The sequence below is a fragment of the Haemaphysalis longicornis genome, unplaced genomic scaffold (assembly GCF_048455015.1).
Source record: "Haemaphysalis longicornis isolate Haplotype H1 unplaced genomic scaffold, Haemaphysalis longicornis Haplotype H1 scaffold_6, whole genome shotgun sequence".
In the NCBI taxonomy this organism is placed as follows: domain Eukaryota; kingdom Metazoa; phylum Arthropoda; class Arachnida; order Ixodida; family Ixodidae; genus Haemaphysalis; species Haemaphysalis longicornis.
Window position 1 is genome coordinate 62,722,973 of NW_027526407.1, and position 20,174 is coordinate 62,743,146.

General features: G+C 46.1%; 1 protein-coding gene across 1 annotated transcript in view; it reads left to right on the forward strand.

The window, feature by feature from the left end:
• The window catches only part of LOC144143045 (venom metalloproteinase BumaMPs1-like), a gene marked incomplete at its 3' end in the record, with an annotated part of 58,170 nt that extends 38,466 nt beyond the window's left edge, over positions 1-19,704 (forward strand). The window contains 5 exon segments of the mRNA XM_077674866.1: positions 2,215-2,372; positions 14,918-14,989; positions 15,054-15,181; positions 15,273-15,322; positions 19,596-19,704. Coding sequence (XP_077530992.1) covers positions 2,215-2,372; positions 14,918-14,989; positions 15,054-15,181; positions 15,273-15,322; positions 19,596-19,704 — 517 coding nt within the window.
• Between the last annotated feature and the right edge of the window lie 470 nt (positions 19,705-20,174).

Genomic DNA, 20,174 nt, shown 5'->3' on the forward strand with positions numbered 1-20,174 from the left:
GCTTCTGCAGCACCTGTGGGGGCCAGTCTCTCCGATCTATAGCCGAGTGTTCCACTTCAAACGACACAAAGGTGAAGATAGCGACTCAAACACATGGCAGCAGTAGGGTGTTATATTTCTGGACTCGTGCCCCCTTCCCGTGAGCAGGGGTAGGAGCTGTCCGGCTGCGGTTCCTACTAACGCCGTAGGCTGGCGGAAACTGGCGTTACAGCAGGGAACTCTGATGGAGTCCTGGACCGAGGACCCTACTGCACGTTAAGATGCTCGTAATAAAGTTTGAACTATCTCTCTCTCTCTTTGATAAGTATTGCAGGGGACGTTATGATGCCTATGGGTTCAAAACGCTGTAGCAGAGTGTCCCGAGGAAGTTTAAACTCCGTTTGCAATGTTGCTATGAAGTTGCTTACAAAGAACTTTCATGGTGGCTGGAATACCGTGGTTTGCACACCCGCGCAAACACATTCAAAATATGTAATAAAAGTATGTACACCATTGTTACAAACTGCAAATAGTGGTTGTAGAATTCGCACCGGCTTTAGTGCCCGATAGTTACTACTTTATTGGCTTTTCGACTAGCAACTTTTTGATATGCTTTCTTCCTCGTCATTTCTCATTTTTGTCCGCCTTTTCATTGATAAGAAAATATCTATGGTGTTCCCACTTGTGTAACAAATTTACTCCGCTTACGCTAGTTAACGTTTTACCCAGAAACAGAAGCACTGCGCGTAAGTCCCTCATGAAAGAAAAAAAAAGTCTTGGGTGGTTTCTCACTGAGACTTTTGGGACAACATGAATTGTTTTGCTCAAAACTCTCACCTTTCGATTAGCGTCGTTTGCTCTACCTCTTCGCATGAAAACTTTTCAGGGTAATTATTACAGCTCTACCGTAATATCCCAATACTGCTATTTTAAAGGAGAACTAAACTTGTAACTAAAACCAGTATTGTTATGGTAAAATGTGCCGTTAACACACAAATTAGGCTTTTTTTCGAAGTGAGCCAGACCCACCTAACGGCAATTTTAGAAAAAAGCGGAGCTTTGTAACTGGATGTAAATGCAGTGCTCTCAAAACTAATATATGATATATTTTACATGCCAGCTTGGGGAAGTTTATGGCCAGAAGTAATCAAGAATTATGGAGTGAATTCGAGCAATATTGGGATAATAATTTTGTATTTGGCTCATATTGAAATGTAACACTCTAGTTGTTGCTGCATTCTTATGAAAAAGTTATTTTAAATAGACTTTAAAGCATTGTGCGATTTAGTATTGGTGGGAAAGGCACTAAAGATATGCAACAGGGCGTCAAGAAGAGTCGGCGTATACTCGGAGAGCAGGTGAGTCCTCTTGGCTCAATTAGCTATTCTTTTCAGATCCTTCACTAGGATAATTATTTTCAGTATGCCTCCAGGAACTAACTGAGGCAGCTCTTAATTGCTTTGCTATGAATTTCCAAAACGCTTCACAGGAAGGCTGCTCATATCTTATTCTTCACCTTGATGAAGTGGTTCGTACTCTCAAAACGTAAGGGGGGAAGGGCTTGTAAGCGGTGGCTATTTAGTTAGGTACCTAAATGGTTCTCATGGAATAAAAAAAATATGACCACAGTTATTTTGTTGAAACTAGGGAGACGAAATAAAACCATTGCTTCACATCTCTGTTTTATTTCGTTCACTTCTTTCATTCACTTAGTCGCTGAAATCTGGGGACCCATCTTCGCGGATCTCCTTATTGCCGTCTGAATTCATAATAAAGCAGCTCCGAGACGCAAATAAAATCGAGAAAACGCACGAACCAGTCTGTAAACATAATTCAAAATCATAATCCCATTTGGCAAACGCATTTCGCTAATTTTGATCCGTGAAACAGGAGGATCTGGCTTATTTTTTATGCAAACAACGACCTGCGTACTCGTTTTCAAGGCATCATCTGAAGTATTTTCGAGCCACCCTTTTTCTTGTCACTGCAGCTACTCAGTTTTGGTTTCTCTATCCGGCTTATTTCGAAACAGAAACTCTTCAAATATGCAAATCTATTTTTATCGAAGGCAATATATTACTTTTCATGTCTACACATGAATCACCAAAAACTTTGCGAGATTTGCCGCACAAACAAAGGTTAATATTTTTCTTACAATCCGGATTTGCAATCTGTAAAACTAACGAAAATTTCTTTTTTTGGGAAAGGTAAATCTGTGTTTTATTCCCTTTACAGATGAAGCCACCGTTTTACAAGAAAGGCAATATTGGGGTTCCAGGAAATACCCGAGGAATATTGAAGTCGAAGTTTTTGTCGTCCTTGATAATGCTCATCACCGCCAGTTTGACAAAGCGACGGACGCGTTGTTGTATTTATGCGTTACAGTTAACTCTGTGAGTTAAAATTGTTTTTGGTTTTATTGTTGCGTTCAAAACGTAACAACTTGTAAAGGAGCCCGTATGTTGCCGCTATTCCTACAAATTACGTGTGGCCTCTTTCTTTTGTGTTGTACTGGAAGGTCGCAGCACCAAAGGTTCATTGCGAAAAGTTTCGAAATGTCTGTGTTTTAGAGAGGTAAACGTAAAATTGTTCTATGAAAACAAAGATCTATAGGAATGTCAAGCACCCGACCTGGGATATTAAAAGTTCGCTACATAAAATACTATGATTTTCGAAGTATGTGCAATTCAAGACGAATAGTTAGAATGTAATCTACCTTATTTGTAGAACTGGAATAGAGATTGAGCGGTTTGTTGATTAACAGCAACATGTCAGGATAAAAGAACGCCAAAAAAAGCCAGAAAACGTAGTTAAGCGCTTATTTTTGCGGAAACAGTTGTTTTGTAACTGCTTGCTTTAAGAAGTTGAAGAAAAATATGTAAGCACGTTCTACCCGTACCTATAACCTTAGGAATACGCCTGCGATTCCATAAGAACCAGGCTACCAGAAAGCGCATTTTCTCCTCCGTTTTGTAGTGTATTCATGCAATATAACAGTAATATATGCTTGTGGATGTAGTACAAATACCGCGGTAGAAGCAGAATAACATACATAGAACCAATCCATAGGTGAAGCAAATAGGTCTGTTGTCTTGCCTGGCCTAGGCTTTGGTAAGACGAGAGGGTTGGGGCGGTATCGGCGGCTTCGCTATGCCACGAACAGGACCGGAGAAAAGCTTCTGTATTGGGATTTTTCTGCGGCCTCAGAGAGTGCTTAATGCTACTGATAGACAATTTTCTTTATCCACTACCGTGATAATTCATTTCCCTTCCTTACGCGCGTCGATAGTCGCAGGTTGTGCAGATATCAAGTGTCTTTCCAAAATAGACACCACCAAAAAGATCCGAGGTAACTTGGTGCATCATGCGAACGTATATTGCGGCTTTGAACAATTTTTTGTCCTTTAAAGGAACCAAACATCCCTTTTCTAATTCACTGTAAAGCGGGCGCACCTCAGACTACCCCACATGTGCCTTTATAGGAGAGCTGCGTTGGTCTTTAAGAGGTTCTTATGGTGTTTTGAAGAAGGCTAACTTGCTTTATGAACATTTACTAAACTGACCAGTTTAGATAAATAATTTTTCCAAACCCAAACAGTAACTCAGGTCGCTTCTGTCGCTTTCTGCGTCGTTTAGAGATAGGCGCGTGGGGCGGAGTAGCGGGGGTACCTTGGCATGCGATAATAGAGAAAAGATGTGGGTAACGTAATCCGGCGTTTTGATAATATGCAAGATGTGAGCAACAAATGTCATGCTTTGAAAACGTTTGCACACTTATATATTTTGCAGTCGGTGCAATTGAATTTTGTGTGAGTTATGTAATGTAATGTTAGGTTGTTATGTAATTTTTCCGGGTATATTGTGACTTTTACAACCACGGGAATGGCTTGAATAATTTAGTGTAATATAGACACAAAAGAAACACCCGATGCTGGTGGCAGAAAATATTACTTGCAGGCAAGAATTGTGCCCGTGGCCTGTTTCACCTCTCACAACCGAAGCACAAGTGTAGAGAGTGACGTAGTTCATCTCTAAGTGGATCAATTTCGTCGGCAAGCCGTGTAATAAGAGGTAACCAATCATGACTACAGCGAAGACCCGGATCAATGTTGGGGTTGTTGTGATCATAGAACCCACTAAAGGCAACCGTTTTTATATTTCTTTTTTCTTCAGATATTCACAAGGAAAAGAAAAATGCAAGGTGGAACTAGTGCCCTGTGAAGTAGCAACTCTGGGAAACCAATACTGCATCAAATGGGATAACATTGCTCCCTCCAGTAAAGCTAAAAAATTAACAGAATATATACAAGGGCATCGCAGAGGCCTGTTTGGCCGCCTAACGTGGAGTGCAGGTGGCTGAGCCTTCCTAGACAACAGACATCTGGCTACCCACCACTGGCTACCTACAAGTTGCCGAGCCAAACTTACGCATCTTAACACTGCCGAGAGGGAACATGCCCGTGTGACATGCGGTCGTAACAGTCGCCTACCAATTTGAAAGAAACTTGCACAAAACTGATATTTCGACACGCGTACGGGTCCCGTATTCAAATGTGAAATTAAAGGGGTCCTGAAAGGCATTTTGAGCACACTAAATGAGCTAGCGCAACCGTTAGATTGGGTCGTCAACGTGATCTGTGCCAAGTATTACTCTTTTACGCGCAGCGGAAAGCTCGCACTTTTGTTGCAAAGTTTGTCGTTTTTTTCTCACCCTTTCCTTCGTGTTTATGGACGCCGCCATCTTCACATGTCTACATCATTGATTCCCAGATGTTCGTCATGAGCTAGACATCCTGCTATTGGGCGGCTTTTTCACGCACTTCCGGCAAAGAGATGAGTCGTCTGCTCAGCGTCGGCTCGCCGGCTGATCTGCTAGCGGAGTGCCGGAGTGCTTGGGCATTTTACGACAAACAAAACAAGCGTAAAACAAACGCTTAACCGTTTGTATTGAATGCAACACGGCCATACCACGACATGGATATTCTCTTACCTGAGTACGTTCCATAAAGAAAGCGTTGAAGCCCCGTGGCACTTCTTTCGTGCAATCGCAGAGAACGCCCTGAGCCGAATGCCCGGGTTGGACGCATACATTTTATTCAACTTCAAAACAATCCAGAGATGCGTTTCTCACGAACACAACGTCACAACATGCGTTGAAAGTCTGAACCACGATTGACAGAGGATGGGTTGCCTCCTGCTCGTCGTAAATTCGGTACTCACCTCGCGTGCGGTTTGCGGGGACGAACAGCAAGTCACTTAACTCTGGTGCACAAGCCGATGGCTTTTAGCCACGCACACCACTGCACATACTCCATGCGAGGTTGAGTCGTACGTCGCTCGAGAAAGATTATCCACACCATGGGAAGAACTATCCACCCGCAGAAGCACAACGTCGCATTTCATCGCGAAACAAAGGCGTCCACAACACACACACCATCGCCTCCTGTAATGCCAAACGCATCTCGCACTTCCCAATAGGAGTGGGTGGTACGCCTGCAGTGCCCACATGTCGCGAGGTGGGGCCCCAAGCTGAACCGGGATCACGGAACCGTAACTGACTTCTGGAGCGGTTTGTGCCTGTTGCCAAGGCAACCGATGTTTGAGATTGTCAAAGAAATGGCGCTCGCTCCAGCGCTAGAAAGCTCAGAGCCGCGGCGGAGAATGTTTTGCCAACGTTGCCGCTCTCCACCACGCGTCGCCCCAAGCTGAACTGGTCACATGATTGAAGCGTTTTGTGCACGGGTTCTGTATCGATTTAAAATGTCTTTTTCACATGCCGCCGGCAGGAATTACCACCGCCGCAAAATAAGACCCGGCACCAGCGGGGCCACATCTGATACGGCGCTTTTTGGATAAACAGTGCGCGGTGCATCAAGGGAACGAGCGCACGACCCTCCCCGTGCGGCTGCGAGTTCGCCGCCGATAAAAAGTCATGTGCCGCCAGCAACGTACACCGCGAAAGGGCAAGGCCAGGCCGCCGCATACATGCGGCCAGATTTTTCGTTCGCTTTTCCAGCCTTGAGCGAAGTGCGTGCGGGATTCATGGTGTCAACAAAGCTTGCCCGTAGCAGACGACAGTCTGAGCAGCGCAATAGCGGAAGTACGTCACCGCTGCGGAGCGCAGCATCGTGGGAGGCAAGGCTCGCGCGCCGTCAACAGCGGAGAGTAAGTCGAAAGGAGGAGGAAACTCGGAGCGACGGTAATGCGCGGTTTTTGATTTACGATTTCTCAGCTAATACTCATCGCTTTAACAAAATTCTTGCGGGAGGAGATTGCAAACACATTGCTTTATTTGGGTGCATCTACATCCATGCAGCGGCGGAAGGTATTTCAGGACCCCTTTAAGCACGTCTGTACCGTATCCATAAAAGTGAAGATCTTTGCAACAGGCCTGCGTTTGCAAAAGGCATGGACCCAAGTGTCCTCTTAGGAGCGTACAAAGTTGATTGTAGGTGGAAATAATTTTACGCTTTGTCGATAATTGTTTTTGTCGGCTCAATAGGGAAGCTGCGCCTGAATTTTTGACTGCTTGAATTGCATCCTGCGAACTATTCAATTCATGATAGCATAGCAGGTGGCTGGTTCAATCATTTTTCTGGGTGTTCAAATACTGCTCCAATATAATGGATTTGTGACGGCGATCTACTGGATACCAAGTCATATTACCCGATACCTTGACTACGTTTTTTTATCCACAGTAGGACGGAGGCGCCCTGTGGTCTCCGCGCACATCCTACGTGGGCGATGCTTGTGCTCTCCCCCAAAGGCATGCAGGCGAAACGAAAATGAGACAAAACAGGACCTTGGAAAAAATCTCCACCCGAGCCAAATCATAAGTTACCAATAACTCATATCTGCAACTGCTTTCCCTCAGCACCGAGAAAGTAGCAGCAACGGGCCATAATTCGTAGTAGGCAAGACACTGCCACGAATCTTGAGTAGCTAAAACGTGCATATATGCCACAGGCATACAGGTGAGCTTAAGCAAACTGTACATACCACAGATAGGCAAGAACATGAAAGATATTCCTGGTGGGATTTATGGACTTCCCGGTAAGGTGTCAGAACGTAGCCTACATGGGGGACACCGGAAACTTTCTGAGACGGCTAAAGGAGCAAGAAAACGTTTTTTGGACGCCCGAGCCGAGCTAGATACCCTGGCTAGGCATCTCGAGGAAACAGTCACATTGTTTGGGAGTCAGTCAGAATCATTGCAACTAAGAAGGAGGGAGGTAGTATTGAAGAAGAGACGGTTGTTGGTCGGCATGAGAAGCGGGGTTGGGTAAGTAGCACACTAAGCCCTGGACAATGTGGCAGCCTAACAAGCGAAGCCCAGCAATACAAGCTGGATTTTCCTTTGGTCCGGCACAGCCGTTACCCACTCTTCAAAAAGAATGCCCTACCTTTTCTTATCAGTGGGAGCGCAGCATAAACGTACACGCAGTGCAGTTGGTGGTAAGTGAACTTGTCAAAGACGTCTTTTGCGAAGGCTAAGTCGTCAATTACTTTGGTAGGGGGCAATAGGAGACCTTGCGGCAAGCATTTGGGCAGCGGAGAAAACTTGTGTCGAGGAGGTATTAACAACGCATTTTCTCCGAGACTCTGCGCTCTTTACCCGACACGCGGGACCGTGCCTACAGCGTATGCATGTTTGCATATGTTTGCCTATGCCTACAATGTTTGCATATCTGTATAAGCCGAGTGCCTTCTTCGCATATTGGGACAAAAGAACCGTACAAGTTTATGAAATCAACTGTGTTGACCAGTTCCTCTAAATGTGTTGATTGCGTGTTTGTTCCGGTGAGGTTATTTCACCGCCATCGGCGCTCTCTCCAAACTTTTCACCACGCTCGGCATATCTCAAGAAACCCGGGCTGAGCTTTGTCGTCGATTTTCGCTGTCGCCCGTTTTCACTGATCCGTTTTATGCGTCTTTGAAAAAACGTTTTTGTTTTATTTGAAACAGAGCTAAACAGAAGTATCTCTAGTCAAGTCTCATCAATACAGCCGGCACTCCTTTCACCGCTGACACATCAACCACTTTGAATGACAAAGAAATATTTGGCATCATTCAGAAAAAACTACAGGACACAAACAACTTGATAGTGTTTTTTGTTCAGGAATGAACAAGGCATGGTTTTGGCACAAATAAAGCAGGATAAAGTTTGAAACAGAGTTGAATACGGATGAAAAACATTTGTAGATGATTTTTATCGCCTGAGTCAGCACAAACACACATCTTTCTGAAAGATAGTCGAAACGCGTAGCCTCTCTGATACCAATGCAGGTTCATAATTCAATCAGGCATAGTCCAAGTCTGCTACAACGCTGAGCTAAGCGAATGGCACGATATGGATTTGTATCTTTTGTGATTGCGGGATGCGAATGTTCTGGTTTGGTTAGTTCCGCGTTGTCCTAGATTTCGACTTCTATATCGGTTGATTATGAGGTTGATCGCTGAGGCGCGCTACACAGGCGGTGAGGCGCGCCATAGTGGAAGCCTTCGGATGAGTTTTGACCACCTGGGGATCTTTAATGTGCGCCGAAATCTGCAACACACGAGCGGATTTGTACTTCTCATCGATTAAGTGTAGCATTATCGATTGGCCATCTGTGCACCTGTTAAATAATGATTTATTCATTATCACAGCTGAACCGTATTGCGTCAAACTGCACTCGTCTATCCGTATAGAATATGTTCCCCCGAATTATTTGTGTGGTCTGGAATTAATTTGCCCTTTTCGGACATCCATTTTCTGAAATAGGAATTCTTTCACTTTAAGTTGACTTTCCTGGAATGTATTTTTTGTGACACCAGCACAAGTGGGACATAGAAAGCTTCACTTCAAGAAATTAGCGTATTTAGTAAAGAGAAACCTTTGATCTATAGTAACGTTATCGTTCAAGCAATAAGTATCGCAACAGAAATAAATCCACAATAATACAATAAACGACAAAAAACATGAATGAACCAATTATTGCCCCAAAATAAAAAAAAACTCAATATACTGTCTCCTTATAGGTGCTTTCAGGGGCTGTGGTGCCCTTACCTGAGTACGCTCATTATCAACGTCAGGTTGATACACAAACTTCTTAAGAGAGGGCGCCACAGACCCTTGGGGAATCACTGCTCCGTACTTGACTGTTTTCTTATTGAGTTGACCTGCTGTACTTCTTTATTTCCGCTGCATCGGCGCTGCAATTTGCAGTGTGCAAAAAGGTGCGGAAATTTTTTTTTCCTTGTTTGGCGTGAGACGCACACGAAGCCACAATTTTTTGTGGGAGTCGTGAACCTGTTACGCGATAAGCTGTAGGAAGCTTCCACAGCATTCCAAATACATTCAGGCAGTGCCTGGCTGTCAGATAACAGTTTGAAAATGTCTTTCTCTGCGGGTCAGTCGGTTTGAATAAGAGGGCGGGCGCCCGTGTGATTGCCAAAGCAAAATTTTGGCAGAAACTGCGGCGGCTACAATTTTTCTACTAGCGCGCTAAGGCAAGGGCCTTATTGGCCTCGAGGACATACCGTGGCGCGACCTACGAGTGACGTCACTTGTAGGACGCCGAATCGTGTTGTCGTCTGCTACAACACATTTCCCGTGCGCATGTGGAAGCGTGTTTTTTGTTGTGGCCGCCGTCTCGCCCGCTCCTTGTGGATTTGATGCAAATGACCAAAAAAGTTGTCTGTAAACAAATAATTCACGCAAGCAATCAGCGACTCGCTTGTTCCCGGCGACACTGCCGCGTTTAGGTAGTTGCTACCATCGCGACCCACAGCTCTTACATACGCAGCCAGCTAACGCCAAGGACGATGCAACTGATGCCGAGAAAAGTACGCTGTAAATTCATTATGAAATACTTGTGACGGGACATGTGTGTGCAAGCAAACACCTTGTAACAGCGACGGCAACGCCTCGCTCACTTAAGATCTCACCGCGCGAACTGCTCGTATTGCCTGGTAAATGAATGGCGCGAGAACGGTGATCAGATTGCTTCGCCGCACATGCTTAAAAGTATTGTTATGGTCTGCAGTTTGGCTTAATCAGTGCCTATTTCCCCTACGATGTTTTTATAGTCATGCGCGGATTTGATTAACGATCACTGCCGTGGCTTGTACTCTGCACGGCTGATGTTTACTTTTCGCGACTTGTCCGCAATGTATGGACGGTATGAACGCGAGTTTTTAACGCCTTCTAGCGGGTTCGGCCAAGGCTATATTTAGTTTTCATTAGGTGCTCGGCGTAGTAATTTATAATTGCAGCGTGTTTTGTATGTTTACAGTAAGCCGGCATTTCTCAAGCATCAATTTCGAAACTCACGACTTCTCACAGAAGGCGAGGCTGCGTACGAGGCAAAACACGTCGTTAATGATTTCGGGTAATGGGGATATTTAGAATAGGAAAACCGAGCGTTGGGGGCCCCCAAGAAGTTAGAGGAACCCAAACGCAACACGCGCGTGCGCGACGGGAGGGCCTTCGCCAACAGCTCGCAGCCGGCTTCGGATGCACGTAATCGGATGTTGGGAACTTTAGGCTTGGCGTTGCAGCAGATATTTCATCGCCGTTAGAGTTGCGAGTGACAGTCGCTAACAGAACATTTCACCGCGCTGAGAACTCTGTAAGCGCGGTGATTTCCGTTGAAGCGATCGACGATCAAGATACCTGCACGGCCTCGGCTGATTCTTGCGCGCAAGCATAGCCATCCTTCGGCCGCTCGCCGCACCGTGCGTGAACGGGCCGGCGCTGTCGAGACCGACCTCCGCGGCCGGTCGGCGTAAATCGCGGCAGCTATTTGAGCATCGCTTTAAAAACCACAGCTGATGACACTACCTATCAGAATTTTTCATCACACTAACATCCACTTTCATCAATCTGGAACTTCTTTTCCACGACTCGTGTGATTTTAAAAAGCGGCGACAAGTTGTTGCTGCCGCGACCTGCCTCGGTTCAAGCCGCGCCGTCGGCTGTGCGGGCAGGCCCGGCGGGTGCGTGTGCTTCGGCCAGCAGTTAACGCTTCACGATTTCCTGCTTTATACATTTCTTGCAAGCAAGGCAAATCTAGAAACTTCACTCGGTGATCGTCGTAGTCCACATTGTTTTTCGGGGAAACAATCCGCTGCTTACGCTTCGGTCGCATGCGTAATACACCACCCCGCACATGGTGTTTGCGGATATCTACCACAGTTGATACGGTTATACAGTCATCATTAGGTCGAACTGCTCTTGACGCACTGAGAATTAACTTCAAACGAAGTAAATTAACACGAAAATACTTTTAGAACACGCTTCCTAAGCGAAGTGTCACGCGCTGCAAGCCAACTACACAGCACGATAGGAACGGTGATCCTACAAGTGACGTCAAAATGATCGCAGCGCCGGCCTCTCCAGTGGTGGGCCTCGCGGCCAATAGTTCTGCCCACATGGTCACAATCTTCCCTCCCGCTTCTCACAGTCCGCTTAAATATGACGACTAGCGCAAGCAATATACAATTATTGCATTTTTCGTCAATGGCTCTCGAAGGCCCAACTTCTGGATACTGTTCTGTACAGTGCATTATAGATAGCTTATTCCGTGTTTCCACATCAAATATGGGTGCGGTAAAATGTGCATTTGCCAACAAGTTGGCATTTTGTAAGATTACACTGTCAAAACTTTTTTTTAAGGTTTGGCCGGAGAAAAAGGGCCAACGAAAAACTAATGGTGCAAGGTTGGAGAAACAGCAGAGCTGGAGACCCGGCTGTTGCACGTGACATGAATTTACAAATTCGCCGTGGAATGTTCTCCTTGACCGGAACGCCCGGATCATTTTGCCCGCAGCCTCTCAAATCTAAGGCAAAGGTGAACAGGTTTGCACGCGCGAGAACCTGCGGTAACCACATTTGCTATCTCGGCCTTTTCCCCCCGGCTTTACACGTCAGGCGCCAACACGCCTGAACTGGCCTGTAGAAGAGCGCGCGAGAGGTAACGCCATGAAAGCTGAGCAGAGTGTTCTCGAAGGTCGAGCTGGCTGAAGGCCGGTGCTCCTCAGGAGGCGCACTCTCACGTGCGCTTTGTCTTTGTTAGGTATTTCTGGTGATGACGCTGCATTCTAGACAGCCTAGTCAGAATTTGTTTTGTTTTTGTATTCATCCGTTTACATCCCAGTGAACGCGCGAAATATGAAAGTGGTGCTGTTTAGATGAAGGATTATCCATCCGGCACTCCAGATAACCTCGATGTGTTTGGGAAAGTGGCGAGGGGGCAAGGAGTCCACGAGCAAGAGTTGGGAGTGTGCGCTTCAATAAAAAATTGTTCCTGCGTGGCGTGCGAACTAAACTTTTAAAGAAGGGCGATGACCCCTTGCCGGGGGCGGTGCCCTCGGAAGCCGCAGACGCGGCCGCGGATACGCCAGCGCCATCTCTCGCCCCCGCCGCGGATCCTCCCGCGGCGAAGTGCGAGGAGGCTGCGCCGCTCATCGGCACCCCAGCAAAGAAAGAACTGAAACTAAAGCGTCCCAAACTGTTCGCATGGCGACGCAGTGAAACATTCCCCTCGCGAGGGGCACGATCAAATGCAGAGCATTTCCGGGGGCCCACGACGTTAAGTAGTTTGCGTTACATTAATGTTGTTGCACTTGTGGCAACTGCTGACGAGAGAGCGCTCGTCAGCAGTAATTTGAATGAGTCAACGATATAAGGCGCGTCCGTAGCCTCCCATTCTGTGTCGGCTTTGTGGCGCAGTGGGTAGAGCACCATGTACATTGCGTTCCGCTCGCAGGGTCGAGGGATCTAAACCAGGCGCCGGATAGTATTTTCTTTTATATAGTGTAGGGGGAGGGGTGCGGACAACGACGGTGCGGACTATGACGGGACAACGCGGGTGACATCGTGAGTTACTGAAATGCTCTGCATTTAAAAAATGTGGTTAGGGAGGTCCCGGGAATCGAATCCGGGACCCTTACTCCATGAAACCGGTAACATATGCACGGGGCCAGCTGAAGTTCCTGGGGGTGTGGGGTAAGCATTGTCGGGGAACAACATGTGCAGTCAATGGTAAAGCAAAAATAATGGCTGTGGCTTAGCTCCGCTAATCTTGGACATGCAAAGCAACAGCTTGGATTAGTCTGGTTGATTCTTGGTTTCGCTTTGCTAACCTTTGGTTTAGCCGTAATGCCGACCTCGTCTCAAAGCCGTTCGGTTCCGCGCAACGCTCAGAGAAGAAGGCCGAGCAAACGCGGCGTTCACCGGGGCGAACCCGGCCTTCCGTCATGGAGAACGCACCATTCCTCTTCGGCAGGCGCGGGACGAGTCAAGTTGCCCGAAACGACCTAGCGCTGCATACATGGGAGGCTGCGGGGTAGGTTGGCTGCCTTGGCCGCAGCGGCAGTGGCGACCACTGTCGGCGCCCGCAGTCCCCAACAGCGGTGCCGGCGAATCGGGCGATGCGCTTTGAGGGGTGTGTCGCCGGGGGTGTGTCTCCGGTTAAAAGGTCATTTGCGCATCCTCCACGAAATCACTGGACGAAAGTAGTAAAGCTTCGCTTTAAAAAACCCTTCCTGTGCTCGGAGCCAAACCTGGTTCCTCGCGTTATGTAACCGGTGTTGATCCGATTGAGGTGTCATCGTATTCCGGGCGGACAGCATTTCCTTTGGGTTCGTAGCCCGGGCCTTGGATTTGGGCTTGACCGCAAGTTCTAGCGCGTGCTAACGAGGTCCACTTTGGGAGAGATGTAAAATCCTGCGGACGAAGCGAAGTCATGAAGAACTTTCAAGGGCAAGTTCGGAAATAAATATAAGGTGCAACAGCTTGTTCCGCGACCAAGAGATAGGGGCCGCAGGCTCTGCTGTTTCTGCAGCCTTGCGCCAATGGTGGAAGCTTCACCAATTTTTAGCCCCACAACGTCTCTACTTACAAAAATACAGATCTAGAGTTTTCGTCTTAAAAAACAGTACACTCGATAAACGGAACTTCAATGGACCGAAAAAATTATTTCCGTTTAACAGGAGTTCCATGTACTGAGATATATGTGTAAAAGTGGCAATTTATGTGCGCACGCACTCTTAATACCATTTCATGGAACTCTAAGCACTAGAAGGTGAATGTTGCTGATAGTTTTTCCGAAAGCAAAAAAAACTACAAGAGGTTTAGGCACAGCATTCACAAAGTTTATCTGACAACAATGAGTCGCTCTGCACTGGAAAATGCATCAATTATTTTTGTTTTAGTCCTTGCGACTGCATCTTTACCGAGGATAGAAGCCTCAACTTCGCGAGTTCTTACGAGCCACCGAATTAAGAAGACGGCAGCGCGGTTATGAATCGCGAATAGCACCACGATAGCACGAACGAGGCGGCAGAATCTGAGCCCTGTAACCTCGGCGTCTTTAATCAAGAACGAACCACTGGAACAAGAACTGTGATGTTGCATTCGTTGCGCTAACAATGCTGACCGCTAACGAGACGAGGCTCAAGAGACCAAAGAGGCAAAAAAAAAAAAAACGTGGAGGAACAAAAAAACGAAACAGCTGGAACCATAAAAAGCTTATTGTCAATTGTCATGCCTGTGGGTTTTGAAAGAAGTTCCATTTCTGGTTCCGTTTACACGTTGACGCGGAAATCTTAGTTGCGATTACCGAGAGTTTTTTTACGTGATCTGAATACAAAACCAACCAACTTAGAAGCTGCTGCTTCATTTAAGCGAAAATTCTGTTTAAGTAATTCCTGTTTACCGAGATTCTACTGTATATCTTTTACGAAATTCAACAAAGTCCAAAAAACTCTGGCAATCACTTATGTCGAGTGTGGACAGCCACATCCTATGCAACCTAATGTGGGCACGGTCCACAATGGAAATTATGCTGAACCGTAGAGCGATAGCCGCAATAATAACGTTGTTACCATAGAGACGTTTTTACTGTTTTTTGAGTGCAACGAAAGTTTTGCATACTGTTGTGTTTTTCTTCAGGCTAACTTGAGATTTGCAGCCACAGTGGACCCTCATATAACGTTGGTGCTCATTGGAATTGAGAAGAGCAAGGTAAACAAATATTCATGGTGTGTCTGTCAGCTTTATTTTAACACTGTCGCTTTCTTCTCATCAGGAGGAGCCCTACGCTGTTGTGATAGATAATGACCTCTTCGACGAGGGAACGATTCGAAGTTTCAAGACGTACGCCCTGAAAAACAAGGTTACCTATGGTAGTCCGGACGTGGTGTTCCTTATGTCGGGGTATTTGTTGCTTATTTATATATGCTGAATGCGTTAACCACTGAAACGATTGAATAATTGCGATGTATTTTCAATCTGAATCTTTTTCTAGGCGGGACGTGTTTACTATACACAATGGTATACCAACTAACGATGGATTAGGTGAGTATTTTTGGCTAGATAAAATTTAGTGTAGTTTTTCAAAAGACCGGACACCAGTTTACTTGGTATGCGAGTTATATTACGCTACGTTGTACTCCAAAAGACAATCATGCTGCAAATTTGGTGACAAGCTTAGCCCCCAAGGGCTATTTGGGATATGCACTGCCATAACACTTCGTCGGCAGACCGGCCAAAATTAGCGTATATTTACGATTTGACATAGCCGGTAACAATGAAGGTGTAGCGGTTTTTCTCAACAGTCAAAGAAGTCCCCGTAGGCGTGTTCGCTACAATACTCCTAAATAACTAGTCAAAGTGGCCTAGTGCGGAAATTTGGCGAATGATGTGGCCGAGCATTGAGTTTAAATGAGAAAAGAGCATTTGCGCTGGAACATTGGGCAATGCCATTTACCTTGCATTCCTTGCGTGTTGTCCCCGAGCACACACATTTTCTTAGTCAAATATATGTTACATGGAGTATGTACACGGAGTTTGTACAGAACACTGTTTTGCCCGATAGCTGCAAAGGATAGTGGCCGGTCCGATATGTTCGGAAACAAGGCCACTTCGATTGGTCACTATAAAGCCTATTGTTGAAGATGCCTACGGGTACTTCTTAGCGAGTACAAGATTCGTTTCAACTAGAGCATTTTAGAGACAGCGCTTACGTTCCCGTGTTAGACGCTTCGTTATTTTTAATAGTTATTGTAACTATCCCTGTGCATTTCTCCTGCTTTATGTTGTTTCTTGCTGTAGAGAGAATCAAATGGCCACTAAAGCGTTTTTTTTCTTTTTTCGCTTCGCCCGTGATCATTCATGATCATCGTCAGAGAACGTTGGCCTTCCTACAGGGTGTTTTCGCCTTACAGACGCCATCATTAAGAACACTAAAGCTTTGATTTAGAAAAGTAGCTGACGATTACGATGCTGCCTGATTTGAAATTTGAGCGCAGCTGTTAACGTGTTCCGAATTCGCTTAATGTGTTGAGGCGAAGAATGTTTGACGAAAGTATACTTATGGGCGGCGACGCTCAGCCTCTGGCTCGGTGGCGCAAACTGCAGTCTTCTCGAAGACGGTGGCTAGCTTTTGTTTCGGCGGCGAGACCTTGAAGCTTTCCCGTGGCTGCCGCTGAGCCTCGGCTCGGGAATCTCTTTAAAGCAGCCATGAAGACAAAACACAAGTTTGTGTTATTCGAAAGATTTCGTGTTTTATAGTGCCCCCCGCGCTTGTCCAAATACAAACAATGCTTTATTCACTGAGAAATAAATATTTTGGTTAAAATTATGATTTTCCCGCTAAATCATGCGTTTTCGTTGTCTGCAAAGACATCACAGGGCCTTGTTTACCGTTAGTGAACATAGATGGTGGCACCACACCGCGGCAAGCCGTTTTCTGCTTTTGGTTTGTTTGTGAACGTATTAGTACCTGGCGTGCCGTGTTCATGGAGACAAGCGTTTCTGGAAATATGGTGCTCGCTCAACAAATACGGTCACGTAAGACATCGTCGCTTGCGTCAATCGGCCAGTGTCGTCTGAAAGAACCCTAAATCCCCGCAGTCCTGTGCAGCTAAACCAAGCATAGCGCGCACCGTACCAAAAGCAGTACGCTTCGGTACTTCTATATGTACTTGTGCTTTCGTAATTTGCACTGTTTGTCCCACCATTCTTAGGGCGTTAAAAAGAATGTGCCCTAAATTTAAGCGCAAATAGCTCGTTCGGGAAGCTTATAAGCTCTGCCTAATTTGCGTTTGTTTTTGCCGTCCTCCGCCAAGCGCAGAGTTGTCTGGTATGACATCATAGGTTCTTTTACGGGAAATGAGCTAGTGGGTCGCATGGCGCCATTCGCTTTTTTCCTAATTACGCAGCTTATTTGAGCGAAGTTTACATTAAACGTGTTCTCAGTATAATTCTAACGAGGCAATCTTTTGAATAAACCAAACTTGTGTTTTCTCTTCATCGCTCCTTTAAGCTGCAGCTGCAGACGAAGAACCTCCTTCGTCTCAGGAAGACATCGCGTCAACACAGAATGCACGACGGCGCGCGCTGTACTGGCGTTGTCTAATAGAGGGCTGCCGCCGTATAGCACATCTCTCGCGGCCCCCCAGGCATAGCCTCTTTCTCCTCACACTTTTGCCACTCTGCTCCTCCGCTTACCTAACCCCTCTGTCGTGGGTGTCCTCCACGTTCTCTCCGTTACTGCCAGGCATGACGACGACGAGGGACGATGCGAAACTACAGGAGCGGACGTCTAGAGCTGCGCTCTAAAATACGTGTCATGGGTTCCGTTCACGGCACGTTAATCACCCCCTTGGGCTGACTAATCTATTCTTCTTTCTCATGTCTGATAGGCCTGCCAAAAAAGTAGTCCTATCGAACACCGCACGAAATTTTGTGACTAGGTGGGCGCCGCAGGTAGCTGTTGTAATGAGTGATAACCTCTCCTAGGAAAAATAGCGGCTCAAAAGTAGCTATTTTTGTTGTTTGACGTCGCATCGCCACATCATTCATGAATAGATTTTAGAGCGCTCTGCAAAAAAAGAAAAATAGGCTCCATGTGTCCACCAGCAACATTAGCCTCGGATGCTTTATGCGCAAACAATCGAAAAGGTGGCCCCATTGCCATTTGGTTAGAGCAATTCAGATGTTCTAACACTGGAGAAGCTGTGATTGGAGGGGATTGTTCAAGAGCCCAAATTTAGAAGGCTCTACTGAAGGAAAGATGAGAAAAATAATTTGCGGCAACGTATTGTTTGTGTATGATTCATTTAAAACAAAGGAGCATATGTAGTCGGAGGTGTTACGGTACACATTTAGTTCTGTGCGAAAAATTTATTCTCCCAGCTCGGGCTTTTCAAATAAACAAATTCCTCGCTTTGGCCTCCTCCCGGGAAATCACATGGAGGGGTAAGGTACTTTGTTGTGTAGAGGCACCGTCTTCGGTGGTTTAGTTACCTTATATTGGCGTGGTGAACTTTTCATTATGTTCCTCTAGAGGTACATACATCCCTGCACTTCAGAAGGAAATATTTTTGCAAACATTTCTGTTATGGAAGCAACAAACTGAACTCACTATCGCTTCCTGTAGAAATTATTTACGTAACCAAAGCCGTAGCACAACAGAAACGTTGCAATGTTCAAAACGACATAAAGGTAGTTTTTATTACGCATATATCAATACACACAAAAATTATGCATAAACAAGAACAGCATACCCAAACGCCAACACAATTACGGGAATGTTTTGCCAGTTAGAGCTATAAAGGGCCAATTTAGCCGTGTAGCTGCGGACGGCGTTGTGCGGCGTCTGTATCAACTCATGAATACCTGTTGGCTGCGGCGCGTTCCACGGAGTTGGTGCCAGAGCTGCCACCGAAAATTAACGCGGCCGGTGGGTGCCAACGCAGGCACGTCATGTGAGAGCAAAATAGGCCATTTAGTGGCTGCTTAGGCATATCAGCGGCTGCCTCACGTCAGCATTGACACCGACGGATAGTGCGCACCCAAGAACCACAAACAAAGGAGGGAGGCGTCCTCTGGTACAATAGCGCGGGTACGCGCCCACCTTCGTAGTATTGCATCTGATTCGTCCAACAGCGCCAGGACGAAAATTAATATTTTGGGGTCATTTGCTTCGTATCACCAGGGGCCGAATATTCCAAAAAAGGGTGTAGTTTAGAAGCGACGCGGTAGCGCCATGCAAATGCACGTGTTCTTGAGCTGGTTCGTCGCTTTGAGGGGTTCAGGAAGACTGGCACTGGAACTGTACCAAGGGCGCAAAGCGACACGAACTGCCCCCGTCGATTTGCTTGTCCCTTTGCGCCTTTCCTACAGTGCTCCTCAGCAGGGCCATTCTTGCTCCTCCTCAAAAATTTACAGCGACGACCCAGCCCAAGAACGCATGTATTTTCTTGGCGCTATAGCGTCGCTTCGAAACGACAGCCGTTTTTGGAGAGTTCTGCCCCAGAAAGATCATTTAGGCAGTTCTCGCTTCATCTGTGCTGTAAATGGCTCACATAGATTTGTTTCATTGAACACAAGTATGCACCGAACAGTGCCTTTTCTTGGTTGCAAGCATTCTTAAAAAAGTTACAGGTGTACACAGGAGACAGGTTTTACTCAAATTTGTCACTGCTACAGCAGTAACCCAGTCGTTAAACTGACACCTTTGTGTTGTGATGTGTACTATGAAAAAAAAAAACGATTTGTCCCTGAAATATTCAGAAAAAATGGCGTTTTGCAACTACGTTCTCACATATTCCTTGCTGTTTTTCAGGAATCGGCTACGTTTCAGGGGTCTGCTCGGAGTTCTTTGTAGCGCTAGGAGAAGATAAGCCAGGGTTTTTCAACGGAATGCATACGTTCACACACGAAATTGCTCACACGTAAGCCGCATTGTTATTCTAAAATTAGTGACCAGATTTCGTGGCGGAAAGGAGTAGATATATTATTCGACAGTGATGTGCAGTGTTTGCAAACTGTGAAACCACAAAATAAACGTCGAGAACAGTCACGAGGAATACACATGGTACACATGACTACTGAAGGTTAGCAGATTGCATTGTCAATGTTACCCGATCGCCTTGTGGTGTTGATGATAATTCTAACCTGCAGAAATGTGTTTGTTCTTGCCAGCCTCAGCTACTGTCTTAATTTTTATAGTACATGCCAAGTATTCTGGTACCTTTCACGCGCAATATTTGATACCTAGATTGTGATAATTATGAATGAAGTGGCCAATTACACTGCATGTCGTCATAGCTATTGATTCATCACGTCACTGATTGCTTACGTCGTGTTACGCAAAAAAACGGCGAATTCCCCGGTAATTTGTAGAGTCGGGATAATGGCCCAA